We start from the raw sequence: 27,707 nt of genomic DNA on the forward strand, positions 1-27,707 counted from the left end.
TGAATGTATGGAGGCAGAGAAAGAATGTAAATTGGAGCAGATTTCTTGGTCCCACTTTGCCTGCAGTTGTGCATCTAATGAAGGAGTCCCAGCCTTTAATGGGTCTTGTAGTCCTTCTGGGAGAAGCAAACCAAGTAATGAACTGGTTTTCTTACTAAAGGTAGTACAAAGACTACACACAGGGAGTTCACCCATACCACCCAGCCACAGGATCTGTCCAGGCTATGACCCTGCAAAGAAATGCAATGGGATAGCGTAAGATTTCCAGATTTTTAGGTTTGGAGATATCATCTGCTACTTCAGAAAATGCATGGAAAAGCATGGAAATCTACTAAAAATCAGTGGGGACAGAGGAATAACCTGAAATGACATAGAAAGATGGGTGGCATACACATTGTCAGGTGAGAAAGGGAAGCAGTACGAATGGCTGCTTGTTGTGGTGTCAGTGCCGTGACAAAGGGGAAGCCAGAGAGATATGGCAGCAAGAGGTGAAGTCAGGTCACACAGAGGTGAGGGGAAAGCAGTGTTGTCCAGGAGCCAGGATGGATGGAAGAAGCTGCAATGAAGAGAGAAACCAAGCACTGAGTGGACAAAGGCTGCTGGGACTACTGGGCCACAGGCATGCTGGGCAGAGCAGAGTAGGAAATGCTGGTGCGTTGCACAGAGGTGGCTGCTCCTTCCTTCCTATCTGCTTCAGGCTTGCCACAGGGAGCCTATGAAGCCCAAGGACTACGGCTGCAAGTTGGGAAGGCTGCAGATTGGGAAGAATGTGGTCAAGAGAAGCGCAGTAATCTTGGATGAGCTGTCCTCGACGCTGGGAGAGAGAAACACAGATTCAAGGGCAAATTTACTGGCACTGAACAGTTATACCACCACAGGAGAGTTTGGATTTCACATGTAAGGCAGGGGGCTGAAGGCAGACACAGCTTCACCCCCTCCTACAATGAACCCAGCCGGTGGCTGGGTAGCAGGCTGTGATGGCCAGAGGCCCAGGGCACACTCAAACTCCACCTTTGCAATTCAGTTTTGCAAGTGCTTGTGTTCTCAGTGATAATACACAGTCATCTGAGGTGCACAGAAACATGGTGGTAGCCCTAGGCTTGGCTGCAGGGTCTCCTTGAAGGAGCAGGACAGCTGATGACAGGGACAAGTCCTGTGGCTGGCACTGGGATGGGAGGCTTCCTAAGTCTGACCCAGCCACCTGAGAGCCACACTTTCCAAAGGAGACTGCTAATTCACAATGAATCCTGACATTATTTTATCTACATGTTTCACCTGACACCATTTAATCCTATCTAGTATCATTTGATCCACCTTCTAAATCCAAACTTCAATATGACGTTACTTAAAAAAAGGAATAATCTTCACACATTAGAGCCTGGAAGTTAGAGTTCAAAGCATAAAAACCCATTAGGTCAGTATTAAGTTACACCCTGGTCATCAGAGGGAAAAACTAAGGCAGTTAACTCAGAGCCACATGAAACTTGCATTCAAGAACACCAACAGTGTTTTATTCAGACAAAATAAACAGCCTTGCTTTGAATGAGATTATCATTCACATGAGATGACATTTGCCATGATTATGCGAGCCAGAAACACATCTTGCCCCAACAGTATAGGACGGTGTAAATCATCCTCATAGAGGCAACAACTCTCAGCTCCTCCAAATGCCATCACAGCCATTCCACTGCCCTGTCTTAAGTTTCTGCTGGTGTTGAGTTGATCTTCGGCTCTCCCTTCCACTATTATTTTCTGATTTAGTTTCTCTATCAGTCCATCTTATTTAAGCTACATCCTGTAATTTTAAAAATTTTTTTAGCTTTACATTTTTTCCTAGGAGACTTTCTAGGCTTGAGCCAGATGGGGCCCTCCTTCTTTCTCTTGGCTCTACTCACTGTAAGGAGAATAAAAGCCTCCTCTGTTCTCTTTGGACAGGTTTCCAGCACTTATAGGACAGTTTATCTGGAAGGAACATTTCCTATTTTTCCATGCAGCAACAGATACCATAGATGGGAGATGCAAGTATCTTCACTGCTAAAGAACAAAAACTCAGAAAATGCCCTCTCCATCCCTCTTTTAGACCAAGACAGAAGACAGACTTTGGGCACTCTCCTTGCCCCACCATCCTTGACCTCTCAAGAATTCTTTGATCTCCAAGCACTTTCTTCCACAAGACCACAACAGCCTGAAGGGACCTCTGGCAGTCTCTGGTCCAGCACCCTGTCAGCTTGGATCAGTTCATCAGCACCTTCTCCAGTCCAGAGTGACCTGTCACCCAAGGATGGAGATCCCATACTTCGTTGGGGTCACTGGCTTCTATTGAACTATTTGACCACCCTCCCAGTCCCTTGCTGAGCAATTACCTGAAGCGATGATGAAACCTTTATCAAACAAGTATTAGAGAAGCAGGCAGGGAGGGGACTATGCCCACATGGTTGTCCTTTAGCTCCTGCCCACCTGTGGCTCCCTCTGGACAGCTGGTTGTCCATGAAAGGTAGTGCTTGAGGTTGCCCACAGTGAATGTACCCACATTGTGAACGCCACAAAGACAGGCACTCACTTTGAAAAACAATTTTCACAATAACTTTTTTGAGGTTCTTCACCTTCCATCCTGGTCTTTCCATCTCTCACATGTAGGAAATTCTGCATCTGACAGGAACTCAGAACCACACAAGACTCAACATGCTTTAATGCCCCTATGTACCACTAGAAGGGGCACACGTAAGTACACCTGCCTGGTGGCTACTACTTATGGAAAACCAGCCTTCACTGTAAACACACACTTGATGGAACATCTGACCTTCCTTTTCCTGGCAAGCAATTGTCTTGCCCCAGGTATAAATACATTCTTTAGAAATACATAAATGCATAACTTAAAAACTGCTTTGACACAGGCAGGACTCACAAGGAAAGAAAACCATGCTGCAGTCCCAGGGGAGAACTTGTACATTCACAGCTCCATCTGGATCCCTTGGTCAAACCTTGTGTCCCTTGCACAAGTGCAATGAGAATCAGCAGTTGTAGCTGGGTTTTGAGGCTGTGTCACTGCTGTAGCACAGGTCTGTAGTGTTTATAGGTTTCATGTTTAATGCTGTTAGGTTCACTTTCAGGTAAAGTCTAATTGCAGAAAATATCAGCCAGTGCCCTTGACTTTAAGTGATATTGAGTTTTGCCTGGCAGTGTTATGACTTGTCAAGTGGCCCCGTCCTCCACCAGACACAACAATGACTCCTTGCTGATTCCTGCTGCTCCCATGGGACAAGGGTTATTTCCAGTGGGCTTCAGACCCCGCACGCCACAGGGTGCAGATGGGAGAAGCCTTTCCAAAAAAGCAGCCTTGGCCTCATTTGGCTAGGGTGATCACTGAGGTTGGAAAGCAGCTGGTGGATTTTGATGTATTTAGCCTTCAAATAACTGTTGCCTCTATTAAAAACAGCAGTTCCCAAGGCTGGCCATGTTCACCAGCAGGAGTCAAGGGTAGTCCTGCCCTGGGCCAGCCCGGAGCAGTGCTGAGCAGAGCTCGCTGAGGTCATTCTCGTCATTCTCCTCTGGCTCACCGCTGGAGTTGGAGGGGTTGCTGCTGGGCAAGCTGTGGCCAGAGCCTGTCCTCAGAGATGCTTGCCCCTTTGGGTCCCCACTCAGCACCGACACAACCTGGAGGCACATGCTGCCTGTGCAAGCAGGAGTTGTCTGGTAGCTTGGCTGGGAGTAATTCCTCTGGCTGAAAAACTGCCCTAGCAGAGACTTCTGGAGGGTTGTTTGCAGGCTTTCACAAGTCCTCTGTTTTGTGCTCAGCTGAGTGTAATGCAAATCCAACTGCAGGACCACGTCTGTCTGGAAGGGGAGAACAAAGGACACAAAGTGAATCAGAGACAGACTTGAAGCAGAGCTTTTTCTCCGTTGCCACTGTCAACAAAACTGAGACTCTGCTGGCTGTTCTGTAGGCTCACAGCCCCATGCTGTGGCATGATGCAGCAATGCTACTGCCAGAGAAAATGAGCAGTTGCATACACTTGATGACATTTGTGAGCCTCAACCATGGTTTATGGATTTTAAGAGTTCTCCTGAAAACAGGCCACCTAACTTGAGAACTCATTAGCCCAGTTCAGGGCACTGTCACTGAGAGCATCACCCCCAGGACACTGGCACAGGGGAGCAGATGGGGAGAGGGACTGCACACGGGCAAGCTGCACCCACACAAGGAACAGCATGATGTTCATCCCAGCCAGGGCATGGGGCTGCTGCACACACAAGAGGAAAGCATGCAAGGGAAGGAATATGAACCACTTAAATAACACACACATCACACAGTAAAAGCCAATAGTTTTCAACAGCAGCGCTCCATAGGGATCCATTTGCAGCCTAGCACTATTTTAGATTTTTATAAAGGATGGTGAAGAAATCAGAAAATAACCATATTCATGGCAGCCAAATCCCTGAATGTGAACCCCCAACACGGCACTGTGCCTGAGATGCCTGGCTGTGCAAAGTAGGGAGATGTATAATGAAGCAAGAAAAAAAAAAAATTTAGCAGGCAGTGCAGTGTCCAGATCTCATGTCTGCGCTTAAAAGCAATGCTGAATGCTTGGGAAGGGTTCAGAAAAGAGCTCCAGGAACAATCAAGGACTGGAAGAGCTGCCATATGCTGAGACATGTCATGCACTCAGCAAACAGAGCTTGTTGTAGGCAGATCCAGGCAGCAGCTCAAGAGCAACATTCAGTGTGAGCTTGTGTGGAACAGAGCAGATAAGAAGCTGGCAAGATCCAATGGCTGAGTGTTGGAGAAGGGAAAAAAAAACAAAATGAGAAACAAGGTGCACACTGCTATTTTTGGAGAGATAATCTGCTGGAAGAGATGAGCCAGGGGACTAACAATTCTGCCTCTCTCATGGTATTAAGTAGTTCAAGGGTCTTTTTAAGTATGCCAAAGATGCATAGCTTGGATTCAGGCTTGATAGTGTCACCCTGACAGCAGGGGATAAACTCTCCCACTGCTTTAGATCCTGGCCAGCCCATGAGCCCATCTCTCAGGCAAGCACACAGATTAGCGAGACATTCTTAATCTTAAATATTTGGGCCGGTCTAATCTCCCCTAGGCTGACAGAGGCAAAGAACAGCCCCCTGGCCAGGCAGCACAGAAAAACAGAGTAAACCAAGAGAAAGAGGATGGCTTTTGTGCCTTGAAGGTCAACAAGTTCATCTAACATCAATCTGGATGTTACACCAACACAAGCATGCCAAGCACCTTCCACATGGAATCAAGAGACAGTCAAGAGGGGCACATCCAGCTAGAGCCAGCAGGGATGGGGAGTACCAGGGTGCAGGTGAACCACAGAGATTTGCACCTGGCAGCTCCCTACCTGGATCTTCTGTAGTCCACAGAGCTGGAAGACACAGTCCAGCTCCTCTCGCTTGTACACAGAGGCGAGGAGAGACTCCACTTGGTCCAGGTGATACTCTTTCAGGATGGCTGTGTGGTCCATCTCCTGGGTCAGGAAAACAAAGAGGAAACAAGGAAATTTCAGCATCAGACATGGAGGTACAACTGCCCATCAAACATGCTGCTTCTCTGCACACAGCAGTGCCTGGGGCTAGGCTGTGCCCTTGGCACTTTGGCTAATAGAAATACTACAGAGTGCAAGTAACAGAAATAGAGATTTTACACACTCGCCTTGTGCATATCAATGGGAAGACCTAACTAAACATCCCTTGAGCATGTTTGCCAGGAAAACTGTGGTATAATGGGATTTCCACCAGAGCATATAGCAGCAACAGCTGGTATCACAGCCACCTGTAGACTAAGCAGTGTGTCAAGGAGGACATTTTCCAAGAGCATAGTTGGAGGAAGCTCTGAGTTGTGCCGGGTGCTGAGTTAGTGCTTCACCATCTACAGAACTGGCAATTCTTGCCGAATTACTCAAACTTATCCAGAACAGTGAGGAAAGCCAGAAAGGATCTTGCACAAGTCTCAGAGCTCTTGTTTACAACCTTGGCACAGTTTTCTGCCCTGACTTTGTTGCACCAGCTGTCATGGCCTTTGACCGGAACTGGTACCCTACTCATTTCCCATCCCATGCTTACACTACTGCTTATTCCCACACACATGCAGTAACTTGCATTAGCCTTGACCTCAGATTGCATCTCCTAGAATCTAACCCTGTCTTTCAACACCTTGCAGAGATGGCTACAGCATCTGTGTATTTAATAAGTGCATGCTATGGTGCATCACTGAGGTCATTAATGAAAAGTAAAAACCAAACCCACAGCCCTGTTTTTTCAAAAGAAACAATGCATTCAATCACCCTCAGAGTAGGGAAGTTCTCAGTTTTAAGTGGAATATCCTGCATTTCAGTTTGTGCCCATGGCCTCTGGTTTTGCCACTGGGCACCACTGAGAAGAGCCAGGCTCTGTCTTCTTTGCATCCTCCCTGCAGGTTTTTATATAAATTGACGAGATCCTCCTGAGCCTTCTCTTCTCCAGGCTGAACAGTCCCAGCTCTCAGCTTTTCGTCTCTTCATCACCTTTGTGGTTCTTCACTGGGCTCTCTCCAGTATGTCCATGTCTCTCTTGTACTAAGGAGCCCAGAACTGGACATGGCTCTGCCGATGCGGCCTCACCAGGGCTGAGCAGAGGGGACAGATCACCTCCCTCAGCTTGCTGGCAGCACTCCTCCAAATGCAGCCCAGGATCCCATTTGCTTTCTTCACTGTGCAGGCAGCAATACATTGCTGGCTTATGGTCAGCATAGCATCTATGATGTCTGCCACCACCCCCAGGGCCTTTTCTGCTAAGTTGATTTCTAGCCTCTTGACCCGCAGCTGTGCCTATATATGGGGTTATTCCTCCTCAGATACAGGACTTTACATTTCCCCTTGTTGAACTCTAAGATTCCTGCTGGCCCATTTCTCCAGCCTGCCCATGTCCCTCTGGATGTCAGCACAACCCCCTGGTACATCAGCTGTTCCTACCAGTTTTGCGTGAGCAGCAAACTCGCTGAGGGGATGCTCTGCCCCATCATCCAGATCAATCTTTAATGAAGATGTAAACCAGTATTGGCCCTACTACTGATGCCTGGGGCTCCCCACTATTGGCATCTATCTAGACTTCATGCCACTGATCACAGCCTTTTGAGTCTGGCAGCTGAGCCAATTTTCAATCCACTTCATCTACTTATCTAGTCTGGTACCTCATCACCTGGTCTATGAGGATATTACAGGAGAAAGTATCAAAAGCCTTGCTAAATCAAAATAAACAATATCCACTGCTCTCCCCTCATTCACTGAGCTAGAAATTTCAATGCAGAAGGCTATCAGGTTATCAGGCAGAGCCTCTCCTTTGGCGACTGCTCCCAATCATCTTCTTGTCCTTGCTATGTTCGTAAAGGGCTTCAGGGATTATTGGCTCTATCACCTTCCCAGGGATAAAGGTGAAGTTGATCTGTCTGTAGTTGCCCAAATCTTTGCTCTTGCCCTTCTCAAAGGCAGGAATGAGACTGGCTTTCTCCCAGGCATCAGGAAGACCACCATGAACTGATGTAGAATGGCCTTGCAGTCTCATCACCATCTCTGTCAACACTCATGGGTGCACCCTGTCAGGTCCCATGAATCTGTGAATGTCCAGTTTAAGCACTCCATGAACTGGTCCTTTTCCACCAACTGTAAGTCTACCTTGCTCCAGACCTTCCCCTTAGTGTCAGGGTTCTGGGAGCCCTGAAGGCTGGTCTGATTAGTAAAGACAGAGGTGATGAAAGCATTGAGTATCTCAAACTTTTCCATGCCCTGTGTCACCAGGGACCCTATCCCATTTAGCAGTGGGCTCATATTTCCTCTTGCTTTTCCTTTGCCGATATACTTGTAGAAGCCCCTCTTGTTGCCACCAGATTCAGTTCCAGATGGGCTTTGGCTTTCCTAACCCCATGTCTATGTGCTTGAACCACATCTCTATAGTCTTCCTATGTCATCTACCCTTGCTTTCACCTCTTGCACAACTCCTTTTCATGCATGAGCTTAGTTAGGAGTCTCTGGCACATCCATGCAGGCCTCCTGCCACCTATGCTTGACTCCCTGATCATCAGGATCCTTGAAAATCCACCAGCTCTCCTGGACCTCTTGTCTCTCCAGGGCCACATCCCACAGGAACACAGCTCTCCAGCCTAGTGACCTTCAAGACATTCACTTAGGTGAGGAGCTACCTAATCTTGAGGGATGAGTTAAAGCCCTGACACATAAGATTCAAAGCCCCTCAGCTGACAGTAACTTGTTATCCACAAGTATCCACACTCTGCTAAATTCCCAGCCTCAATAGCCTCCTGTGCCAATGACTTCCACAAAGTAATTACAGTGCATGCAGGTAAGTATTCCCTTCCATTAGTCTCCTTGATCATTTCTGGCTGTGTAGGAGTCAGGAAATGGAGTTTTTTTCTAAACATTTTTTTAGCCAATTCATAATTATTTATAAATGTTTTCCCATGGTGGACTGCATTTTTTAATAAAGATGATGCCCAAAGTTTTGGCTGGCCCAGAGTTTCTGATATTCTACATAAACTGGGGAAAGTGTGACTGGAGAGGCCATTAGGTCAATCAGCTCCAGATCAAGTGACTTGAAAACAAGGAGATCCAACAGAGTTTTTAAAAAGTAAGCACTTAAACAGCACAGAGCAAAAAAAAAATGGGAAAGTTTTAGCTCTCAGTATCATTCCTTTCTACAGGTGTCCTACAGCAGCCTCTCTCACTGAAGACTGCGCTTGTCAAGTAAAAAATGCAAGCCAGGCATGACACAAGACGGGAGAGAACACTACCACTGGACAACGAAGGAAAATTGATCAATGATAGAAAATTCCACAACAATTATCTCTGGCAAGCCCAGGCTCTCTGCTTAAGTCACTTTGATAAGCAGAATGTGGCAAATGGTGGGAAAACTACAATTTCCTCAGCCAAATGTCTCCCTGGGTTCCTTCCCCAGGGCTTATAACATGCACCTCACACTGAGCCTGTTTCTGTTGGCCTTCAGCCTCCAACTCCTGCATCTCAGCAATGCCAGCGTGACCCAGACAGTTCCCCAGCTCGCCTCAGCATCCCTGAGGAGGGCTGGCACAGCAAGGATGCAGCCAGCTTGCCCAGATCGTGCCCTCCTGCAGGCACCCGTGCATCTCCCTGTGGTCTCACAGGCAAGAGGGGGTGGCCTCGCTGTGGATGTTTAAAGTGGGGTAGATTAATTGCAATCCGGAGAGGATGTGCTGTCACATCAGCAGGCACCACCGGAGGTCAGTGTGACCTAGCACTGCCCTGGAGTAGGACAGGGATGGGGATCCTACTGCCCTGGCATTACAGGGGTCCCTTTTTGGTCTCCCCAGTCCCTCTGGAGACAGCTCTGGATGCAGGAGCAGGCAGCCGGGTCCCCCTTACCCTACAACTGCAGATGTGGGGTGGATGCACACAAACACATGCAGACACGCACACACACAACTTTCATGCATGATTAGGGAGCTCACAGGGGAAAACGATGCTCCAGCTTGGAAATGGGCAGGATCAGGCTCCAAACCTCCTGCTGGATGCACCGCGTTGCATCAGTGACCACAACATACTTAGGGGCAGCATACCTCCAGGAGCAACAAGGGCTGAAAAATCCACCACAGTTATACTATGCTTCAGAGAAAGGACTACAGAAAATGAGGAAGATTGTTAGCAAAACACAGCAGCAAATTTAATCTTTAGAGGTGGCATGGAGACCACCAGGAAAGGCCACACTGTGCATGTGGTCTGTTAGGAAAGGTGTGACAAAGGGTACAAGGAAGCAGGGAAGAAGTATATTGTTGCATTAAGATATATTAGCCCAGTGGGCTAAGAAGGCATGATTCAAAAAGCCACATCTGCTTCCAAACATGGAAAACAGAAAGGCACTTCACCTCAGTCAGATTAAATGCAGTAATTTAACCAGGCAGGTCAGAAATCTGTCTGAGTGGCAACAGCTAAAGGCACCAAAACTTGAACCACATACTTTGTGATGCATTAGGAGCAAGGGAGGCAGTCTGCGGGGCACTCGAAGAGGTGTTTGCAGAGAGAATTATTTGCATCAGAGGTAGCAGACAAGGGAATCCTTTTCCATGTGGGTTCAGCCTTTCCCAGCCCTTAGGGCCCCTTGGACTCACCCTAACCACTCTCCCAACTCTGCCCTGGGTAAGAAACTTAGTGGGAACTCAGGAGAAGGGGACCAGCCAGAGGACTCACAGTGGGCTGGCAAAGCAGGAGGCGAGCATCAGCAACATGGTCCGGGGCAGGCTGCAACTTGGCGCACACATACATCAGGTTGGAGAAGAGCCAGTGGAAGTGGAGCTCCACCTGTGCCCCACAGGGGAAGATCACCATTTTGCTCAGCGGCTCTGGAAGGGAAAGCCAAAGAGGGTCAGCTCCTCAGAGAGCCCTGCCAACACTTCTCTGCAGACCTATGTCCCTGAGGAGTACTGGGACCCCCAGCTCTCTCCTCCCCCTCCACCTGATAGCCCTCCCCATTCTCTGCATGGTTTACCGTGGCTGCATCCCCAGCACTCAGCAGTTGCTCCCAAGGGACAGATCGGGTCTGTCAGGGACCGGGCTTCCTTCAGAGTGTGTTTGATCTCCATCACCTGCTTCCCAGTGACCAAGGGATCCTGGCCAATGTCTGGGGGAGAGAGTTTGGAGGTGCAAGGGTCACTCCAGGTTCCTTATTTATCTCCCTGCCTTTTCGGACCCTACCTGAACATCTCCATACTGCTGCCAGGTTACTAAAAGCTCACACGGGGCATGTCCTGTGATTTGGTTTTGTCCTCGTTTTTGCTGAGATAGAGTTAAGTTTCTTCTTAGTAGCTGGTACAGTGCTGTGTTTTGGATTTAGTACGAGAATAATGTTGATAACACATCAGTATTTCAGTTGTTGCTTAGCAGTGCTTACTCTAAATCAAGGACTTTAAGTTTCCCATGCTCTGCTAGTGAGCAGGTGCACAAGAAGCCAGGAGGGAGCAGAGCCAGGACAGCTGACTTGAACTAGCCAAAGCGATATACCGTACCATAGAATGTCATGCTCAGTATATAAACTGGAGGAAGTTGGCTGGGAGGGGCCAATCACTGGTCAGGGAGTGGCTGGGCGTCAGCAGCTGGCAAGCAACTGTATTGTGCATCAGTTGTCTTTCTTGGGTTTTATTTCTCCCTTTTTGTTGTCTCCCTTTTCATCATCATTATTATAAAACTATTAATTGTTAAACTGTTCTTGTCTCAACCCACAGATTTTACCTTTTTCCCCAATCCTCCTCCCCATTCCACCATGGTGGGGTGGATGAGTGAGGGGCTGCATGGTACTTAGTTGCTGGCTGGGGTTAAACCACAACAGGTTTTTAGGGAGGGACAGCTGGCTGGCTGGCAGTGATGGGGTGGCATGGAGCCACTCGATTTCTGCTGCTATTTCTTCCCACCCCTGCTACTGACACAGGTGTTTTGTAGCTCATCCCTTACCTTCTAACACATCCTCCAGCATGTGCGTAACCTTTTTCTCTTGCAGAATATGTTTCTTCAGGTATTTCATAAAGATCCCAGAGGTGAACTCCCCATCCTGCAATTCATAGGCTTCTGCATCTTCGCTCCTGCAAGAGTAAGGACTCATCCTCACATTTCTGCAATAGGCACAAAGCCCCAGGGGTGAGTCAGAGCTTGCTGACTCCATCCAGACTCTGTTGGATGAGTCCGAATTAGCTCCTTAAGCTAATGACACAAAGTGCTTGGTTTTGGCCCAGGAAAGGCTAGGAAGAGCACAGGATGGGAAAAAGCAGCAGAGAGGGGTGGGAGAGAAGAACACAGCCTCTTTTGCCCGCCTAGGTGGGTGACAACAGTTGAAAAGACAGTAGAACTGGCACTGGAGCAGTAACCAACACTGATCATCTCGCACTGATTCTCTCAGGAGGCTTCAACTGACCTCAGAGCACACACACCTTGGGAATCAGGCTCAGGCCTGGAAGTATAGATGACAAGAGCTGATACAGGTTACGTGTTGAGGTGGCAACTGATGCAGGAAAGAAGTGCCTGAACAGCAAATGCTAGAGATGAAGGGTGAGCGCCAGAGGAAACACAAGAGAAGACTTCTCAAGTCTCCAAAGCTACCACACATCAAAGGATGCGAGAAGATGTGGCTGCGCCAACATTTGATTCTGTGTCACAGTGTAAGGATGGCAAAATGCACTTACGTGGCATAGCCATAAATGGTATTGCCCCAGGGCTCCAGTGGCTGCACCTGGGAGAGGGCACACTCTGGGTTGTACCTAGAAGAGGAGACAAAGGTATGAGTCAATATCGAGGTAATCCATCAGCATATGCCTGGAGGGGACAGAGACTGTATGCTCCACGACATCCATCTCCTATGTATGGCAATAACACCAACCCTCACATCAAATATAACCACCCATATTACTTGGGCAGCAACAGAGGCTAAAGCCTGGAGCCCTATGAAGAACACAAACCACAGGGAAACAACAAGTATATAGGGCTAGCTCTGACCTGTCTGCACCGGTGAACTGCTCCTTGCCTTGAAGTGAGCCTGGGAGCTGTGGGTGCAATGCCTCCTCACTCCTGAGGCTGTCTTTTAACACATCCAGGCAGCAGCACATGCAGAGAACATACGGGTTCATTGTGGCCCAAGGGATGACTGTCCCTAAGAAGTCAGAGGCGTGTATATTGCATGGCTATGGCTCAATCGCCTGTCCCAGGGGTCTGGGATACCCCACAGGTCCCTTCCAGACCATGCACACACCTTCTGCCCCAGGACACCAAAGCACACTACAGCTGATAGACCTCCGGATCCCACTCAGAGATGGGATCAGGACACACATCCAGGTCTCAAAGCCCAAAACTGGTCCCAGCACCCTGGTTCAGATGCAGGTCAGTGAGAACAGATCCTGTTATTTCCAAAATCAGGTAGGTGTGGGGTAACAGTCCTGGTTTCCACTGAAAAAGTTATTATGGGTGCACTTAATGGCCAAGCCTTGCCCATCTGACTGCAGCCAGACTGAACAGCATGGGAAACAGCCGCCTCCAGTTTACATCAATGACTTGAAGCTGTTCCGAACTGCACAGGGCCAACAGTCAAGCACAAAGTCAGCAACACTGTGTTATTCAATTCCAGCAGTTATCTGGGGCTGAAGCTGGCACACTAAGAAGAGCAGAGGGGACAGCTATATTGCCATCAGCCAGCACATTACCTACTGCTGGCGGCACAGTCTGGAGATGTTTAATGGCAGTATTCATCTGGCTTGTCTAAGTTTTCTAAAGATGATCAGAAGAGTAAGTGTGGAAAAGGAGCTATGCTTCTAAATATGAACATTTAGCAGAGAAATTTATCTGCTCCTGAGCTGCACCTAAATGAACACAGAAAACTGGGATTCCAGGTCCAAGGAGAAATGAGACATGGGATCCCAAAATAAGAGGAGGTCCTGCTGTCCCCATGCTGGGCACATCTACCCAAACCTGCACATACAAGAGATGATGCCAACCTTTTGTGATGGCACCAGCAAGCATCCAGAGCTCTGGCAAGGCCAGCTAGTGCCTGCAGCAGAAATGCTGGCTGTGATCCCCTGCCCCAGCAGGAGAAAAGCTCCAGCAGAGGCATTTCCAGATCATGACCAAACACAGGGAGTGGCCTGACAGCAGAGAAGGTGGCAGCCCTCCTTCCTGCTCCAGACCGCCCCCCCACCCCCAAAAAAAAATATCAGTTACACAGAAAATCCCATGCAATCCGTTTCTGACCTGCATCCCAGATGGTGTCATCCTGCTGCCCTATCTCCTAAGCAGCACATGCTAACAACCTTCATAAATCAGGGAGCTCCTGGAAGAGGCAACCACATCCACCCAAAATTAGCACACAGATATATGAGGCTACACACAGGCTCCATGCTCCTGGTTCCTCTGCTGAAGCTGAACATCTGCTACCACTTGGCAAAGGGAGATGTGTTTCTCATTGCCTTGGCATTTCTGATGCTGACATATGGGGTGAAGAGATACTCCAGGTGAGATCCCTCTGAGCACACACACAGCTCCTCCCAATTCATGCACAACTGAGCAAACTGTTGACAGACTTGCAGCATCAGTCCAACCAAAAGGGCACTGGAAAAGGAGGCCCCAGGAGCCTTGTTTTACAGAGTGGTGTAAACACACACAACTATGAAATCCAGATGCTTTGCTGAGCTGAAATAGTGACTTCTTGAGAAAAACGAGCTCAGGAGAGAGCTTCTACAAGCAATCCCCCACAACCCTGGGATTAACACCTACTGCACTAGGTGCTGTGCTTGCTGTGGGAAAAGGGAGGAAAGAAGTGTGAGGTCTGGGGGAGGAGAGAGAACAGCCACACAACCATGCCTAAACATCACAGCAGATCTCACACTGCATCCTTTTCCCAAAGCATCATTAAAACTCTGCTGAGCATGGAAATCACTGGCAACGCCAAGAAAGGAGACATCAGCTCCAAATCTATTTCATAGATTGTCACCATTCACATTAGTGAGCCCTCCACAACACCACACCCCCTCCCCATCACACACTGCCCTTGGATGGACTACCAGCAGCCTGGAGGCACACTAGCCCAGCTTCACTGGTGCATCTATGAGAGCCAGGTGCTCCTGCTCAGCTGCAAGCCAACCCCTGCCTGGTATCATGCTGGGGAGAGCAGCAAGATGCTGCCACATGTGCCAGGGGGCACTTGACAGTGCAGGGAAGCAACATGCTCTGCTCTCAGCAGCAGTGGTGAGCAAAAAGGTGGAAAGGGGATGCTTCACTACAGGGCATTCAGAGGAGGTATCAAAGGACATCAAGCTCCAGTGATGCTGGCAACTCAGAGCTGTAGCAGCAGGATAAGCCCCAGCGCAGACAGCTTGTAAGCTATTCAAAGTCAGCATTCCCACCTCTGCAGCTAAAAGGCATCAGAGAGTTAATATCTTTCAAGGGGCTAGCAGCTCTTTCAGGGCAGTGGTATCAAAATCTTGTTGTCCTTCTGGTTCTTAGTGCAGGAACCACAGAAGGAAGAGGAAGACTGTTCTGCATTTGCCCTCCAGGTCTTTTCTGACCTGTAAATCTGCCTCAGGAGACTGAAAGAAATGAGGTAATGACACCTTCTACTGGAATAGTCTACCTACCTCTGCTGAAAATGGGTGAGCAGTAATTTTCTGCAGCCCACAAGCTGCAGGATAGAAATCTGCAGACCAATGGAACATGATGGGCTTTCCACAGACAGAGGGCAAAAAGCTGATCTCTGACCTCAGCAGCAGCCTGGGTCCCACTTCACAACATGACCACTTCAGAAGCATTTAAGGCCAGTAAAAAACAAATAGCACAGCTTAAAATATTGCCCCATTGTGCTGCACTCTTCTCACTGAGATGTTAACAAAAACACAGCCAGGAGGAGAGAGGTAAGCTAAACAGTGCCAGCCTGAGCATGTGGGCAACATGTACCATGAAAGCACAAGGTCAGTGAGATGCTGCTACAGCCTGCCAGGTCAGGTGTTTCAGTGCAGGGGGCTGAAACACAAAAAGACAAAACCTATGCTGAGTTTCAGCCAACAATTTATGCCAGGGAAGAGCCATCCCTCCACAGGCTTTAGGCAACTTGCCTGCATTTGCCAGGCTTCTTCACCCCAAAAAAATCAAGGAAGGTCTCCAGCTCCTTCTCTCCGGCAGATCTCAGGCATCATCTAATGCTCTTTGCACCTAATACCTGACCAACTGTTCTCCCCAGGACATCCTGCAAGACCTGACAGTCTTGCTGATTTTATGACACAGCCCAATCCATAGGAACACCCCACGTGGTAGTGTAGAAGCCCACTGCTGAAGCAGGGGCTGAGGCTCACAGCTGTTTCCCCTGACCCCTTGAAATGCCACACTCTGCCCATCCCGGGTGAGGAAGGGGGAATGCACCCTACCATTTCCTGCAGGTGTCTAACAGGATGAGGTTCAGGGCTGTCTGCTGTTGCTGCATCTTCTGGAGGATCCTCTGCACACTGATGCAGTTCTCAGGGGCATAGGGTTGTGGAGCATCAATGGGGACCATGTAGTTCCTCCCTGAATGTTCGTACCCATGCCCAGCATAGTAGAATATAGCTGCAAACACCAAGAGGAGAGGACGAGTCATGATGCAAACCTGCAGGTCAGTAACCAGCTCCCCACAGCCATGTCCCACTTCCTGTCCTGAGGAGATACTGGTGCAGGACAGACCTAGACCAGTGGCACCTATGAAACTGGATCTATGTTGACCTCACAATTTCAACCTTTTTTTCCAGTCCATTCCCCTCTGCAGATTTGGAAGCAGCCCTGAGAGGCTCTCCTGTACTTGTGTTTTCCAGCACAGTTTGTCAGGAGACCCCAAAGTGGCTGGGTTTACATGTTTCCATAACCATCTATGCTACCACACCCAAGCTCAGTATCTGCCCAGCTGAGTACCACCTTTGAACAAAGTTTCAATCACCAGCTCTTTCCAAGAATATGACAACAGACGAAGCATGGAAGTATTTTACCATGATGGAAGACACATTCACAGCTTTTAAAATGAGAAGCTCCTCAGCTTCTTAGTTTTGGGGAAGAGACTAGCAATGATTAGGTGATGGGAAACACTCTCCAGATTTCAAAAGCCTGCCTGTATTTACAAACCTAAAAGCTGGTGAAAAATGAGAGACAGAGATGAGTTCTTCAGATGCCCAGAACATGCGGACCACATACTTCAACAACCTCAGACCAGATACCAGCTCTGTAAGGCAGGAGAGGAGTCAGACTCATCCAGTTGTTGGTAGGAAGTCCAACACCTAACAAGAACTTTGGTTTTGAGTTTTACTCGTAAGCACATAAAACTTTGTAATGGTTTCTGCCCTCACAGGAAATGGCAACACAGGGGCATTCAGCTTGGAAAGCCAGCACAGAAGAGCTCAGCATGGCCCAAGCTGGTGCTTCCCTCAAACCCCTGAGTTTGGTGAAAGGCTTTCCTTCTGCACAGGGATCCGCATGGGGGCTGTAGCTTCCTGAAAAGAAGCTGTACATTAGCGGCCTACCTCTTCCCAGCACCAATGCAATTGCTTGGAGGATCCTGGCGAAAGCAGCTTAGGGAACTGAAATGTGTTAAAAATTGCAAGGTGATGCAAACAGTTGCACTACCACAACTGAGGGCTTGTGAAGAACCAGAGGTCTGAAATGGGAACAAGTGGCTAAGAGGCCAAAGCAGGAGGAATTCTTCAGATTTGCTGCCAAAGCCCCTGCTTCACTGAGTAACCTCTCTACTTTCTCTCCACTGTTCCTGCCCCTGTAGTTCACAGGACATTCACTTTGATCTCTGATGCTGCAAAGGATGCAGTGAATGGGGGCAGGAGCTGAAGAACTAAAATCATGATCTCATCATACAGAGGATGGAAAGCATGACCTCATAGTAAAAAAGGCCTCAAGTCACCTTTGGTTTCTATTCTTAGAGGACAATGGAAAGTTACTCAAATGGGTGTTCTCACAGGTGCCACAAGGTTTGGGTTCCTCTTCTTGTAGATTGCCTGCCAGACACAGTGCGCTCTGATCTACAGAAGTTTAAATTTTCTTTCACAACTTGCAAATCAACCCACAAGAACCTCCCCTGAGACTACAAAATAAGCCAGGAAGCCTTCTGGAAAAATCATACGCAGGCACTTCCGGTTTGGTGCCTCAAATCATGGGGCACTGATGGATTTTGCCTCTCTGCCTCTCCTCCTGTACATGGAAGGGAGGTGATGACATCTGTTACCAGGCAGCACCACTGACACTTGGAAAAAGCTGAATTGCAGAAAAACCCACAAAGAATCAGTCATTAAATACTGCAACTTTTGAGGTCTTTTTGCACACCCTCAATGCACTGTCAAGTGCTCCCCAGGCTATCACAAAGACTCATGCTCAAGTCAAGATACATGAGTTTCACATCAGCTGAGCAACTCTGCAAACCTCTCCTGGACTTAATCTTTCCTTTTGAACAGGAAAGTCAACAATTTGCCTAGAGAAAGAAAGGGTTTTTTTTATTCTGAGCTAACACTTCAATGTTCTTCCCACATCTTGTAAGACAAAATTGCTGATCAGAGACAAGCTTCTGAGTACCATATTAAAAAGGAGAAGCTCCAGACACTGCTTTATAACACAGAAATGTCAGTTTGCAGCTTAATGCCAGCATAACAGCATATTCCTAGAATTTCACTCACAACTTTCTGCTCTCATTGCATTTCTGAATTTTTTTTACTTGGGACTTTTTAGGACACTCAAGATAACATCTGGGGAGATTCCTCATTTGCCTGAGGGTTGCATTACACCACTCAGGGGATGTTTGGGGCCTTCAAAAATCCTCTGCGGCTTTTCTGAAAGGAGATCTGGAGGAAAAGAAGCCAGATGAGCCACCACCTCCACACACTGAATTAGAGAAGCCTTTGGATCACCTTGAACATGCAGCCATACAATATTGCTGTGCCTGAAAATGAAGCCATTCATTGGCAGATAGCACCTCCAGGTTCCTTGAGCAAGAAAAATCAGGTAGAAGCACCAGGATGCCTCTGTGCAAGTGCACATCCAACACACACACATGAATGCGCAGGACCAGCTATCACAGGCACCCTTGGGGTCTTTGTAGTTTTAACAGGCTGCCTAGGTTGTTCCTGGAGCTGCTGTCTCACCACTAATTTCCCATGAGTTAACATGAATCCTAAACCTCTCTGTCAGTTCTAGATACTTGTCCTGGAGCTAGTGCCTTGAAAAATTGATACGTAGGACTTGTTAGCTTCTTCTAGATGTGCATTTTTACTAACAAGACAAGTTAATTTCAATGATTTGTACTTCACCTGGTTCTATTTTATGTAAGGAAAACAGCTGAAGAAATTCTGGAAGACACATCACAGTGAGAGGCACCACACTTTAAAATGGAGAAACCCTGGGGCAATCAGCAGGAAGACTGACCCAATGCCCCACCATTAAGTCTGGATGCCACCAATTACAGCTAGAGTCCTGAACTCAATCATATTGCTGGCACCAGCCTGTGCTGGGGTTCACTGCCTCCAAATAATAGTAGACCACTCAGCTTAGAAAACTGTAAAGAAAACCACCATCCAGAGCAGGTTATGCCTAGCAAACACTTGAGGCTTATCAAGGTTCAGTAACTCTGTTGTTAATGTTTTCCCTGCCAGTGCACAAAATCAGTTTTGCCAGGAAGGATCAGTACCCACGAATGCAGAAAAACACTAGAAGTTTAAATAAGGCATGACAGCATGAAAGGCTTGCCGTTTCCAAATCTTTTTTCTCTCAATGCTTATGAAAACAACGGAAGCGCTATGGATAACATGCCGTTTGGTCCTCACAGGCCACAGATAGAGGGTAGGAACAGCAGTGCTGTGGGAAAAGCACAGCAGCCCCCCAGGATGACTCTGGTCTGGGAGAGAAGGTAAAGTCTGAGATGCAAGGGGATTTCAGAGCGCAACCACAAAAGGAAGCTGCAGTTGAAGTCATAGGAATATGCTGTCATCAGACAATGTGCTTGGCCAGAGTGGCGACAACTATGTACTGCCTTTCCTCACCAGCTCAGCCTCCCCAAGTGAGTCAGTGTTTCCCAGAACGAGGTGGCTTTGCAGCATTTCACTTGTGGCCATGTCCCTATCCGTTGCACAACCTCCAAACCTCACGCTAAGCATGGGGCTGGAACTAGCCCACGCTGACTTTCACTGTCTGAGTGCCCTGGTGTGCCACGCAGCTGGGAGGGTGGTGAACATAAGCCTTGCACCAAGATTTGGAAGCAAAAAAACCATATGCAAGCTTTTTTTCAGGGTATCTCTCAGGCTGGGAGAACCTCAAAAACCCCAAAGAAGTTGTTACCACCAAATCTGAACACCTGCTTTAAGACCCACAAGATCTGGTGGTTGGTTTTGTTTGAAGAACACTTCCCCACTGAGGACAGCATGCAATAATCTCAAAGCCATCTGCAGCTGGGAATGCTCTTAGGCAAAAAGGTTGTCAGAGGCCCAAATTAGACTATCAGGAAAGAAAAACAAGGAAATCACGGCCTGCTGTAGCAGTCACAGCTCAAAAGGAGCTTCTCTCTGCACTAAGGAGAGTGGTGGGGGCAATCGATGGTCAACCTCCTCTATTTCGTCATCTAAGGCAAAATCAAAACACCTTCTCCCATTTGCCATCAGAAGCACTGGCTCCCTAAAACCTCAGCATGACACCATACTGTTGGAGTTGGAGGTGAGCCATGTGTTAAAGAAACAACTGCTTTGCCTGCCTGTGTAACCTGGCCAACACTGAATGGTGTTTATCTAGGGGCTCCTGCCAAGGCCTGGTACAGCTGCACACTGTGCTCCAGGTCTCCCTTGTCCCCTGCCACAAAGGAAAGTTCAATTTCTTTTAATTCAACAGCTGTTCAGAAAATTTCCAAATCCCTGCTCCTCCCTGGCATGAACGACTGCTATCCACACATCAGCTGCCGGCTGCTCAGCACTGGCAGGTAGCTGGTCTGGCTTTGCCTTACCATAGACTCCCTTCCCAAGGAGCTGCAGGAACCGACTGATGGCTGTCACCATCTCAGCCTTGTTCAGATCCAAAAGGGAGACAACCTGGAAGCTCAGCTGCTCCAGAAGAAGGCTCAGCTCAAACACATCTGTGACGGGAGCCATGAGGTTGGGATGATGCTGGTAGTGGTTGTTGCCCACCAAAAGCGCTATCTTGCCTGTAGCTAAAAGAAACACCAAGTGACAAAGCTGTAAACACTCATCAGGATGCAAGGTATCACATCCTTCTGTTGGAGTGAAGATACAGGAAATATTTTCTTACATCTAAGCACGAAGGATAGACCCTATGCTGCTACAAGCCTGGGGCACCCTCCAGAAAGCCTTTGCCTTTCAGAACACCTTGACAAAATACACAACCATCCATTTTGGTAAAATAAAAAAAAAGCCTTGAAAAGTTTTCACTTGACAACCAAAACTCCAGGAGTGCAGGATTATCTGCACTACCGAGATTATTCGGCACCTGCCCTACCATGACCACAGGTCTTACGTGCCAGTGGTGCCTGGGAGGGAGATGCACTGACCCAGGCTAAGAGGTCCTTTCTCTCATGGGATTAAACTTACTCCCCTTGCTGAGACTGACCAGCACTTGTCAGGGGATGGGACTCATTCTCTGCCTTGAAGCTGTGATCAGAGAAAAGCAGAGAGCCCATGACAATGGGGACATAAAGGCTTGAAGCAGTCTTTGCAGGAAAGGCACTTCTATGCCCTGTCCTCCCACCCACACTGGAACCTGGCTTTTAATTAAAGGAATAATTGCTCAGGAAGAAAAGATGACAGTACTCACCAAAAAACTTCTCAGAGCGACACATATCTGGAAAAGAAAGAGGGAAGTGATAAGCCTCTGCCAGCACCCAGCACCCCACTGCCAGCTCCCATCGCAGGTCTGAAACCTGCTCCAACATCCCCCAGCAATGCAAAGCTGGATCAAACACTGCAGAGCATCACTCCTTGGGCAAGTTCTTCATAGCCTGACTGCTAACCTTAAAGACACTGGTCTGGTGATTCTAGGGTATTTATGAAATCCTGAGCAGCTAGGAAGCAAAGCTTGGAGAAGGGGCAGACCAGGGGAAGGAGAGCCAGCATGGAGGAGCTCGTACCCATCAGCAGGTCTGCGCTACTTGTACCAGCCCTGCCTGGGCTGCCACACTTCCCAAAGTGACTTGTCCACTCCCTCACTGCAGCAAAAGCAAAGGAAACACCATGACTCAAGGTCAACGTAAGCTTCACAACAGACAGCTTCTCCCCATAAGCAGTCAACACAGAGGAAGTCACCTCTTTGCTTTTGACTACTATAATATTCCCAGTCTTTCAGCATCCTGCTTTGCCTTTCCCTGCCTTTAGCAGCTCTAGCTCAGAAAAGCCACTTCAAACATGACTCATTTTTGCAAGCCCCACAGCTCCCCTGCCCAAGCACTTCCAGACTCTTAAAATCATCATTACCCTAACAGCTCCAGCTTTTCCACTGAAATTAAAAATAACTAAAAAAATCTATCCCAGGAGAAAACCCTAAAATCCTACAGGCTCAAAAAAAGAAATTATGGGTATTTAATTGCATAAGTCACAGGGGTCAGGAAGATGTTTAGCACCTGAAAGAGTGTTGCTAATGCAGCAGGGGTGTCTGAAAAGGCATCACAACAAGCCCATTCATCCTATTCTACCTCTGACAGAGCCTGTTGCATGTTAAAGCTAGCCAGCTGTAACGTTTTGAACCTAACCCAATCTGGTGCCCCTTTCTCATTGCCTGGCCCCCATACATGCTGTTCTGGCTCTCTGGCTACACAGGACCAATTTCCACTCTGGAGCAATTTTAAAGCCAGCCTAAAAGGCGGAATGAGAAGCTTATGCATAGAAAAATCTCTAGATGGAGTAAAGAGCCAGCAAAGCTAGCCTCTGCTATTCCTGTCTCACAGAAGGGCAAAGGCCGCCATCACACCAAAGGTGGAGCATGCCCCAAGCTCTGGGGACCCATCTTCTCCCTGGGATCTGGCAGCATCAGGTCTGGGCTGCCACCCTGAGGGGCCTGACATTCCTGAAATAAACACCATCCTCTCCAACTCTTTGTGTCTGAGTACACCACTACACATCAGCAAGGCTGTAAGTGAGGTTTACCATAGGAGCCCACAGCGATTTGGCTGAGGAGCTACTAAACCAGCACCTTGGCAAGGCAAGAAAAGCACAATGGGCACCTGAGAGTGCTCAACCTGCCCAGACATGGTATGTTTCTGACAGACTGCAGGACCCAGCAGCACCCACGCTGCGGTACAGCAGATCACTGGGTTCTGGGTTTTTTCTTTCAGACATTGCTTCCTCGCTACCTCTGAACCTTGTTATCAAGGAATCCTATTTATCATGGTCTGACGGATGCCTGAGCTTGCTGCTCAGCAGGCCTTGCACAGCTCTGCTGAGATCATTGTACCCAGTATATCCAGGGTGCGAAACTGCTCTCTGCAGGCTGTTCCCATGACAGCTGCCCAAGTACTGCCAGGGCACTCCAGCCTCCTTCCCTCCAGATCCCCATGCTGCTGCTCTACTCCAAAATGTCTTATCTTTGGATCCCTGCAGAAGCAGTATTCAAACTGGTGGCCTTTCTTTTTGATAATAAAAGCGTGAAAGATCCACCCAAGCTAGGGGAAGGTGCCAGTGTCAAAGCCACCCATCCTACCTCTCCTAACCCACACCCTGGTGCCCAGCTTCCCCTGCACTGACTGAGCTGCAGGGTAACATGACAGCACTGGGCTCCTTGTTCACCAGCTTGGCACTTCCAGGTGGGAGCACTAAATTCCTTTCTGACCTCCAATTACTTTTCATGCTATAAGGTGATCTGCAGCAAAGCAGATGCGGGTTGAGTCTGCTCACCTATGTGAATATCCACGGCGCTGGTCCAGCATTCTCCATGGCTATTGGAGGCACAGCAGAGGTATGTGCCGGAGTCATTGACCTTTGCATGGGTGATCTAGACATACCAAAAGTTAAATCACACTGTTTATGGTGAAAGTTTGCAGCCCCCTGTCCCTATCTGCCAGAGGCATCTGTGGTCCTGGAATAAAAAGTCTTTTTTTCTTGCTGTTTGCTAAGACCTCATTCCTTGCCTCACAAAGCTAAGATTTCCCATGACCTTCGTCTTTTTAAAAAGCTCAGAAATGCCAGACGCTAAAGTCCGCTGCAGACTCCAGCTTCTACAGCACTAGAATCCTCTGCCCAAGTGTCTTCCCTTCTTTCCCCAGCAGCCCCAAAACCCTGTGTCATAGCCATACTCTGCCCCAGGAGCCACACTGGGACAACGGTGCATGACCAACATCATAAGCTTGCCTGTTTTTCCTCATCGGTGACATTTCTAGACTTCTGATCATGCCCATTGCTCTCTTTGGCAATTTTTCAACTCTTATCCATCTCTCTTGCTGTGGGACAAGAAACAGAGCAGTACTAGCTGGCAAGGACCTCTGCCATTCTCCAGGCCAGGCTCATGCTCAGAGGGGAACCAAAGCCACCACTGAGTCAGGCTGGTAACCTCCTCTCTCCAAGAACAGAGATCTCGCTGCCTTTCTGGCTCCAGTGCAGCACCACCCACCTCCAAATGAAGAACCTCTTCCTAATCCCCAGGTGAACTTCCCTGTGAAAAGTGCAATCTGAGGCCACCATCTTCTACCATTACTGAGAAGAGATTGGATTTCATCTTCATTACCCTTCACATGATGCCCCAGAAGGAAATCTGCCTTTCTTGCTTCAAGAAGTCAGCACTGACTTATATTCAGCCAGTGACCCAAAATAAAGCCAGACTTTCACTGTCTCCCTGACTTTTCTGCTGGGACTAAACACTTTTCCTTCTAGCTCTCGTGCAAGCAGACAGCACTCCCACAGCTCCACCACTCCACAGTCCCCTGCACAGACATGCCATAGTTGTCCTTGTGCCACTGCTGCAAAAAAGGCATGAGAGATGTGCCGAGAGCCCTTGACACATCTATGAATTGGATACTTCTTAGAGAAACATCCACAGCTTTGAAAGAAGCCCATAAAACCTATTCACTCTTCACCCAGAATCCTTCACTTAGCTAACAAAGCAACAGGGATGATACATGGAGTGCTTTCTCACAGCCCTGCAATGCAGCAGGGAAAGATAGCTAAGCAGGATGCTGTTTCTTGAGGGCTGGAGAGGCAGAAACAACAGGCAAAGAGAAACTGCTTTCTACTGGCATTCATCCAATCATCCAGATAAAAGCATGCCCAAGCCCTGACACACAGATATGAGCCAGGCTTAAGGACTGCCACAATCCACATCTGAAACAGTTTGCCTCACAAGGCACCAATTGCCACACCACAAACAAAACTAGCAAGCTACAATAAGGCTTTACTGTGGGTCAGATTCTACTGTCCACACTGTTTCTCCATCCTCCAGAGACCAGACCACACTACCACTTGTCTCTGCTAGGTCCAGACTCTTCCTTGTCCAGACCCCTCCTCCACCTAAGGCCTCCCTCTCCTACAGGCCTCAGAGCTATTTAACCACTTAGCTGAACAAGCTACAGCTGCACATCATCCAGGTCAATCAACCCACTGCCACCAAAACAAGGCCACAGCTGCATTTTATCAATGTTAATCAACCCACTGCCTCCATTCCTCTACATGCCACTTGTCATGTCCAGGATGACAATACCACAATTTTCAGCAGTCTCTTCAAGGCTTCTGAGTCTCTCCCACATCCACCATCCACCATCCAGCAATGAGCTTCTCCCATCACCCACCTCATCAGCCAAAGTTTCTGAACTATCCCAAGGCAACATTACCCAGAGTTTTTTTTTCTTCTGGTGTTCCAGCAGGTTCCCATTCCGGTACCACTGGTACCTGGGGGCTGGGACCCCCATGGCAGCACACTGCAGCTGTAGCGGCTTCCCCACCTCCCCGCTCTGCTCCATGGGGTTGAGGATGATGACTGGTTCTCCTTGCCACAGCCGAGGCGGCAGTCCTGCGAAGCAGCAACAAGGAATTGGTCCTCCCTCCACAAGGCCAGAAAACAATGGTAATTCTTCCCCCTGTATAAGACCCTGCATGTATTGCCAGAAAAGCGAGCCTTTTTCACCTGCACCAAGACATGCTGTTCCACAGGATGGCTGTGGTTGCAATGTCACCGCTACATCTTTCTGCTTTGGGAGCAGGGAATCCTTGAGAGTGACACCTGCGATAGTAAATGACACACCAAAACCCCCTGCCTTCGGCTTCCCAAACCTGACGCTCACCCCTTCCTGCCAAGAGTGCAGTCAAACATGCCAAGGTCAAACCCACCCAGAGCTATTTTTGCTCAGCTTTGAAATAGCCAGATCACCTTTTCCAGTCCCTCTACCCAATGCAAACAGGCAAACACCCTGGGAAACTGGGAAACCCACAGCAAGCGATCAGCAGGAGGAGCAGGCACATATAGCTGGGGCTGTTGGGACCATGACAGTGACCTGACCCATCCAGATGATGGATGCAGTAGTCTGGCTTAACCTGCAGGCTCATGGTAGCTGGAGCAATCTCTCTATATTGTGATTTTCAAGCTGGGAGGACACGCTGTCCCAGGAACTGCACAGGATCACTGTTGCAAGGGTGGGCAAAGCATAAAGTACAGAAAAGCTAGAAGACACGCTCGTACCTCTGGCGACACACTGATGGACCTCCACCTTCACCCAGTTGGTGAAGACAGCATTTTTGTAGAGGTCATTGATTCTGCAGGTGTACAGTTGGGTCTGCTGTGCAGTGACGGGCAAGTCTTGCCTGGTGGCACCAGGAACTGGGCAGCAGACAGACTAAAGGGAAAACACAGGCGGTAGGCGGCCAGTCCCTCGTCATCGCTGGCAGTAGAAGACACCAGCAGGCCCCTTGTAAGACCAGGAAAAGCGGAAATTCCACATTTCCTCCCCTCCTCCATCCGCAGGGATGCAGAAGGAGCTTTTCCATTGCACACCCTACCCCAGCACCTGCACACGCATCCCACCCTGCTCTCCTTGCTCTCCTAGCCACCAGATCTGCCCACAACGGGCCAGCAGCCCCACTGCCGGGGGAAGGGGCCCAGGCTGGTGCCACACCAGGCCCAGCTCTGCCCCCACTATTACCTGGTGCTGGCAGAACCACTGGTACTGCAGCGGCGTTCGTCCCTCGGCCCTGCACCGCAGCGTGAAGGCGTACCCCGCGGGGACTGACACAGAGACTGGCTGCTCAGTGATCACGATGGCTGCGGAGAAACAGGTCGCAGAGGTGGGCACAGCCCGGCAAGGCGCAGCCCAGGCGCCCACTCCCAGCCGGCGGCCTGGGCTGCAACAGGGCTCCCCCCGCGGGAGGGAACGAGCCTGGGGAAAGCGCGGGCGCTCGGCCTGCCGTGCCCAGAAGCGGCCACGGGGCTTTCCTGGGCCGACCCCGGGACCCAAAGGCACGATGCGCCCGGGTACGGGGCACGGCCCAGGCCAAGCCGCCTCGGGGCTCCCGGGCGGCCGCTCACCTTCCTGCATCGCTTCGCCGGCGGCTCCTCCCCGGTCTCAGCGGCCGCCGGCCGGGCCCGCGGCGGCTCCTCTCGCGGGGACGCAGCGGCAGTACCTGCGGCGGGCGGGACGGCAGCGCCCGAGGCTGAGGGCGGCTCGGGCCTGGCCGGCGGCGCCGCTCACCCGGCACGGCGACGGGCGGCCATGGCGGCCTCGGCGGCCTCCGGGGCGGGACAGGCCTCGGCGGGCTCTCCAGCCCCGCCGCCGCCGGCCCCGCACCCTCCCCGCCGCCGGGCCCGCCCCGCTCCCACAGCGAAGCCAAGCAGCCGCCCCTCCCCTGCCGACGGATACCCTCACCCTTCCCCGCGGGTGACCGCGCCGCGACCATCCCCCGCCTCCTCCCCACGGTGCCCCCCACCGAAGTACACTTTTCTGCATCCCCACGGGTGTCCTTACTTCACTCCCACCGGTGCCCTCGCCCCCGTGCCCACCACCACCCTTGCTCTCATCCCCACAGCCACTCTCTCCCCCTCCCCACGGCCACCCTGCCCATCGCACCCACCTCCCCACGGCTGCCCTCCCCTCTCTCCGGCGGGCGGCAGCCCAAGGCTCATGGCGGAGCCACAGCTCTGATGCCCCTGTGCCGCTGCCCCCGCCAGCCTGCTTGCCCCAGAAATCCCCATCAGCTGGGGCAGGCATCACGG

The 27,707-nt window shown here is 49.6% G+C and overlaps 1 protein-coding gene across 4 annotated transcripts; it reads right to left on the reverse strand.

The window, feature by feature from the left end:
• Positions 1 to 1,509: 1,509 nt before the first annotated feature.
• LOC101915375 (mucosa-associated lymphoid tissue lymphoma translocation protein 1-like) lies at positions 1,510 to 27,707 on the reverse strand. 4 transcript variants are annotated; one of them, XM_055819344.1, is made up of 15 exons: positions 27,566 to 27,707; positions 27,024 to 27,118; positions 26,641 to 26,759; positions 26,181 to 26,334; positions 25,336 to 25,514; positions 23,411 to 23,507; positions 21,339 to 21,365; positions 20,515 to 20,718; positions 15,929 to 16,106; positions 12,209 to 12,283; positions 11,484 to 11,641; positions 10,525 to 10,656; positions 10,227 to 10,378; positions 5,361 to 5,486; positions 1,510 to 3,834 (listed from the first exon to the last, which is right to left on the reverse strand). In XM_055819344.1, the coding sequence occupies exons 2-15, from the start codon at positions 27,031 to 27,033 to the stop codon at positions 3,472 to 3,474; spliced, it is 1,974 nt and encodes a 657-aa protein (XP_055675319.1). In that variant the 5' UTR covers positions 27,034 to 27,118; positions 27,566 to 27,707; the 3' UTR covers positions 1,510 to 3,471. The 4 variants fall into 4 exon arrangements, with proteins under 4 accessions (XP_055675319.1, XP_055675313.1, XP_055675329.1 ...); XM_055819338.1 differs by lacking the exon at positions 27,566 to 27,707 and having other exon boundaries at positions 27,024 to 27,310; XM_055819347.1 differs by lacking the exon at positions 27,566 to 27,707 and having other exon boundaries at positions 1,511 to 3,834; positions 11,484 to 11,611; positions 27,024 to 27,309.

This window comes from Falco peregrinus, chromosome 1 (assembly GCF_023634155.1).
Source record: "Falco peregrinus isolate bFalPer1 chromosome 1, bFalPer1.pri, whole genome shotgun sequence".
Lineage (NCBI taxonomy): Eukaryota > Metazoa > Chordata > Aves > Falconiformes > Falconidae > Falco > Falco peregrinus.

What these genes read in the sequence shown, in the direction of transcription:
- LOC101915375 (XM_055819344.1), bottom strand. An exon ending in CGCCGTGGATATTCACATAG is followed by an intron (nt 21,366 to 23,410) that starts GTGAGCAGACTC and finishes TTTCTTTTCCAG; the next exon opens with ATATGTGTCGCTCTGAGAAG. An exon ending in TTAGACACCTGCAGGAAATG is followed by an intron (nt 12,284 to 15,928) that starts GTAGGGTGCATT and finishes CTCCTCTTCTAG; the next exon opens with GTACAACCCAGAGTGTGCCC.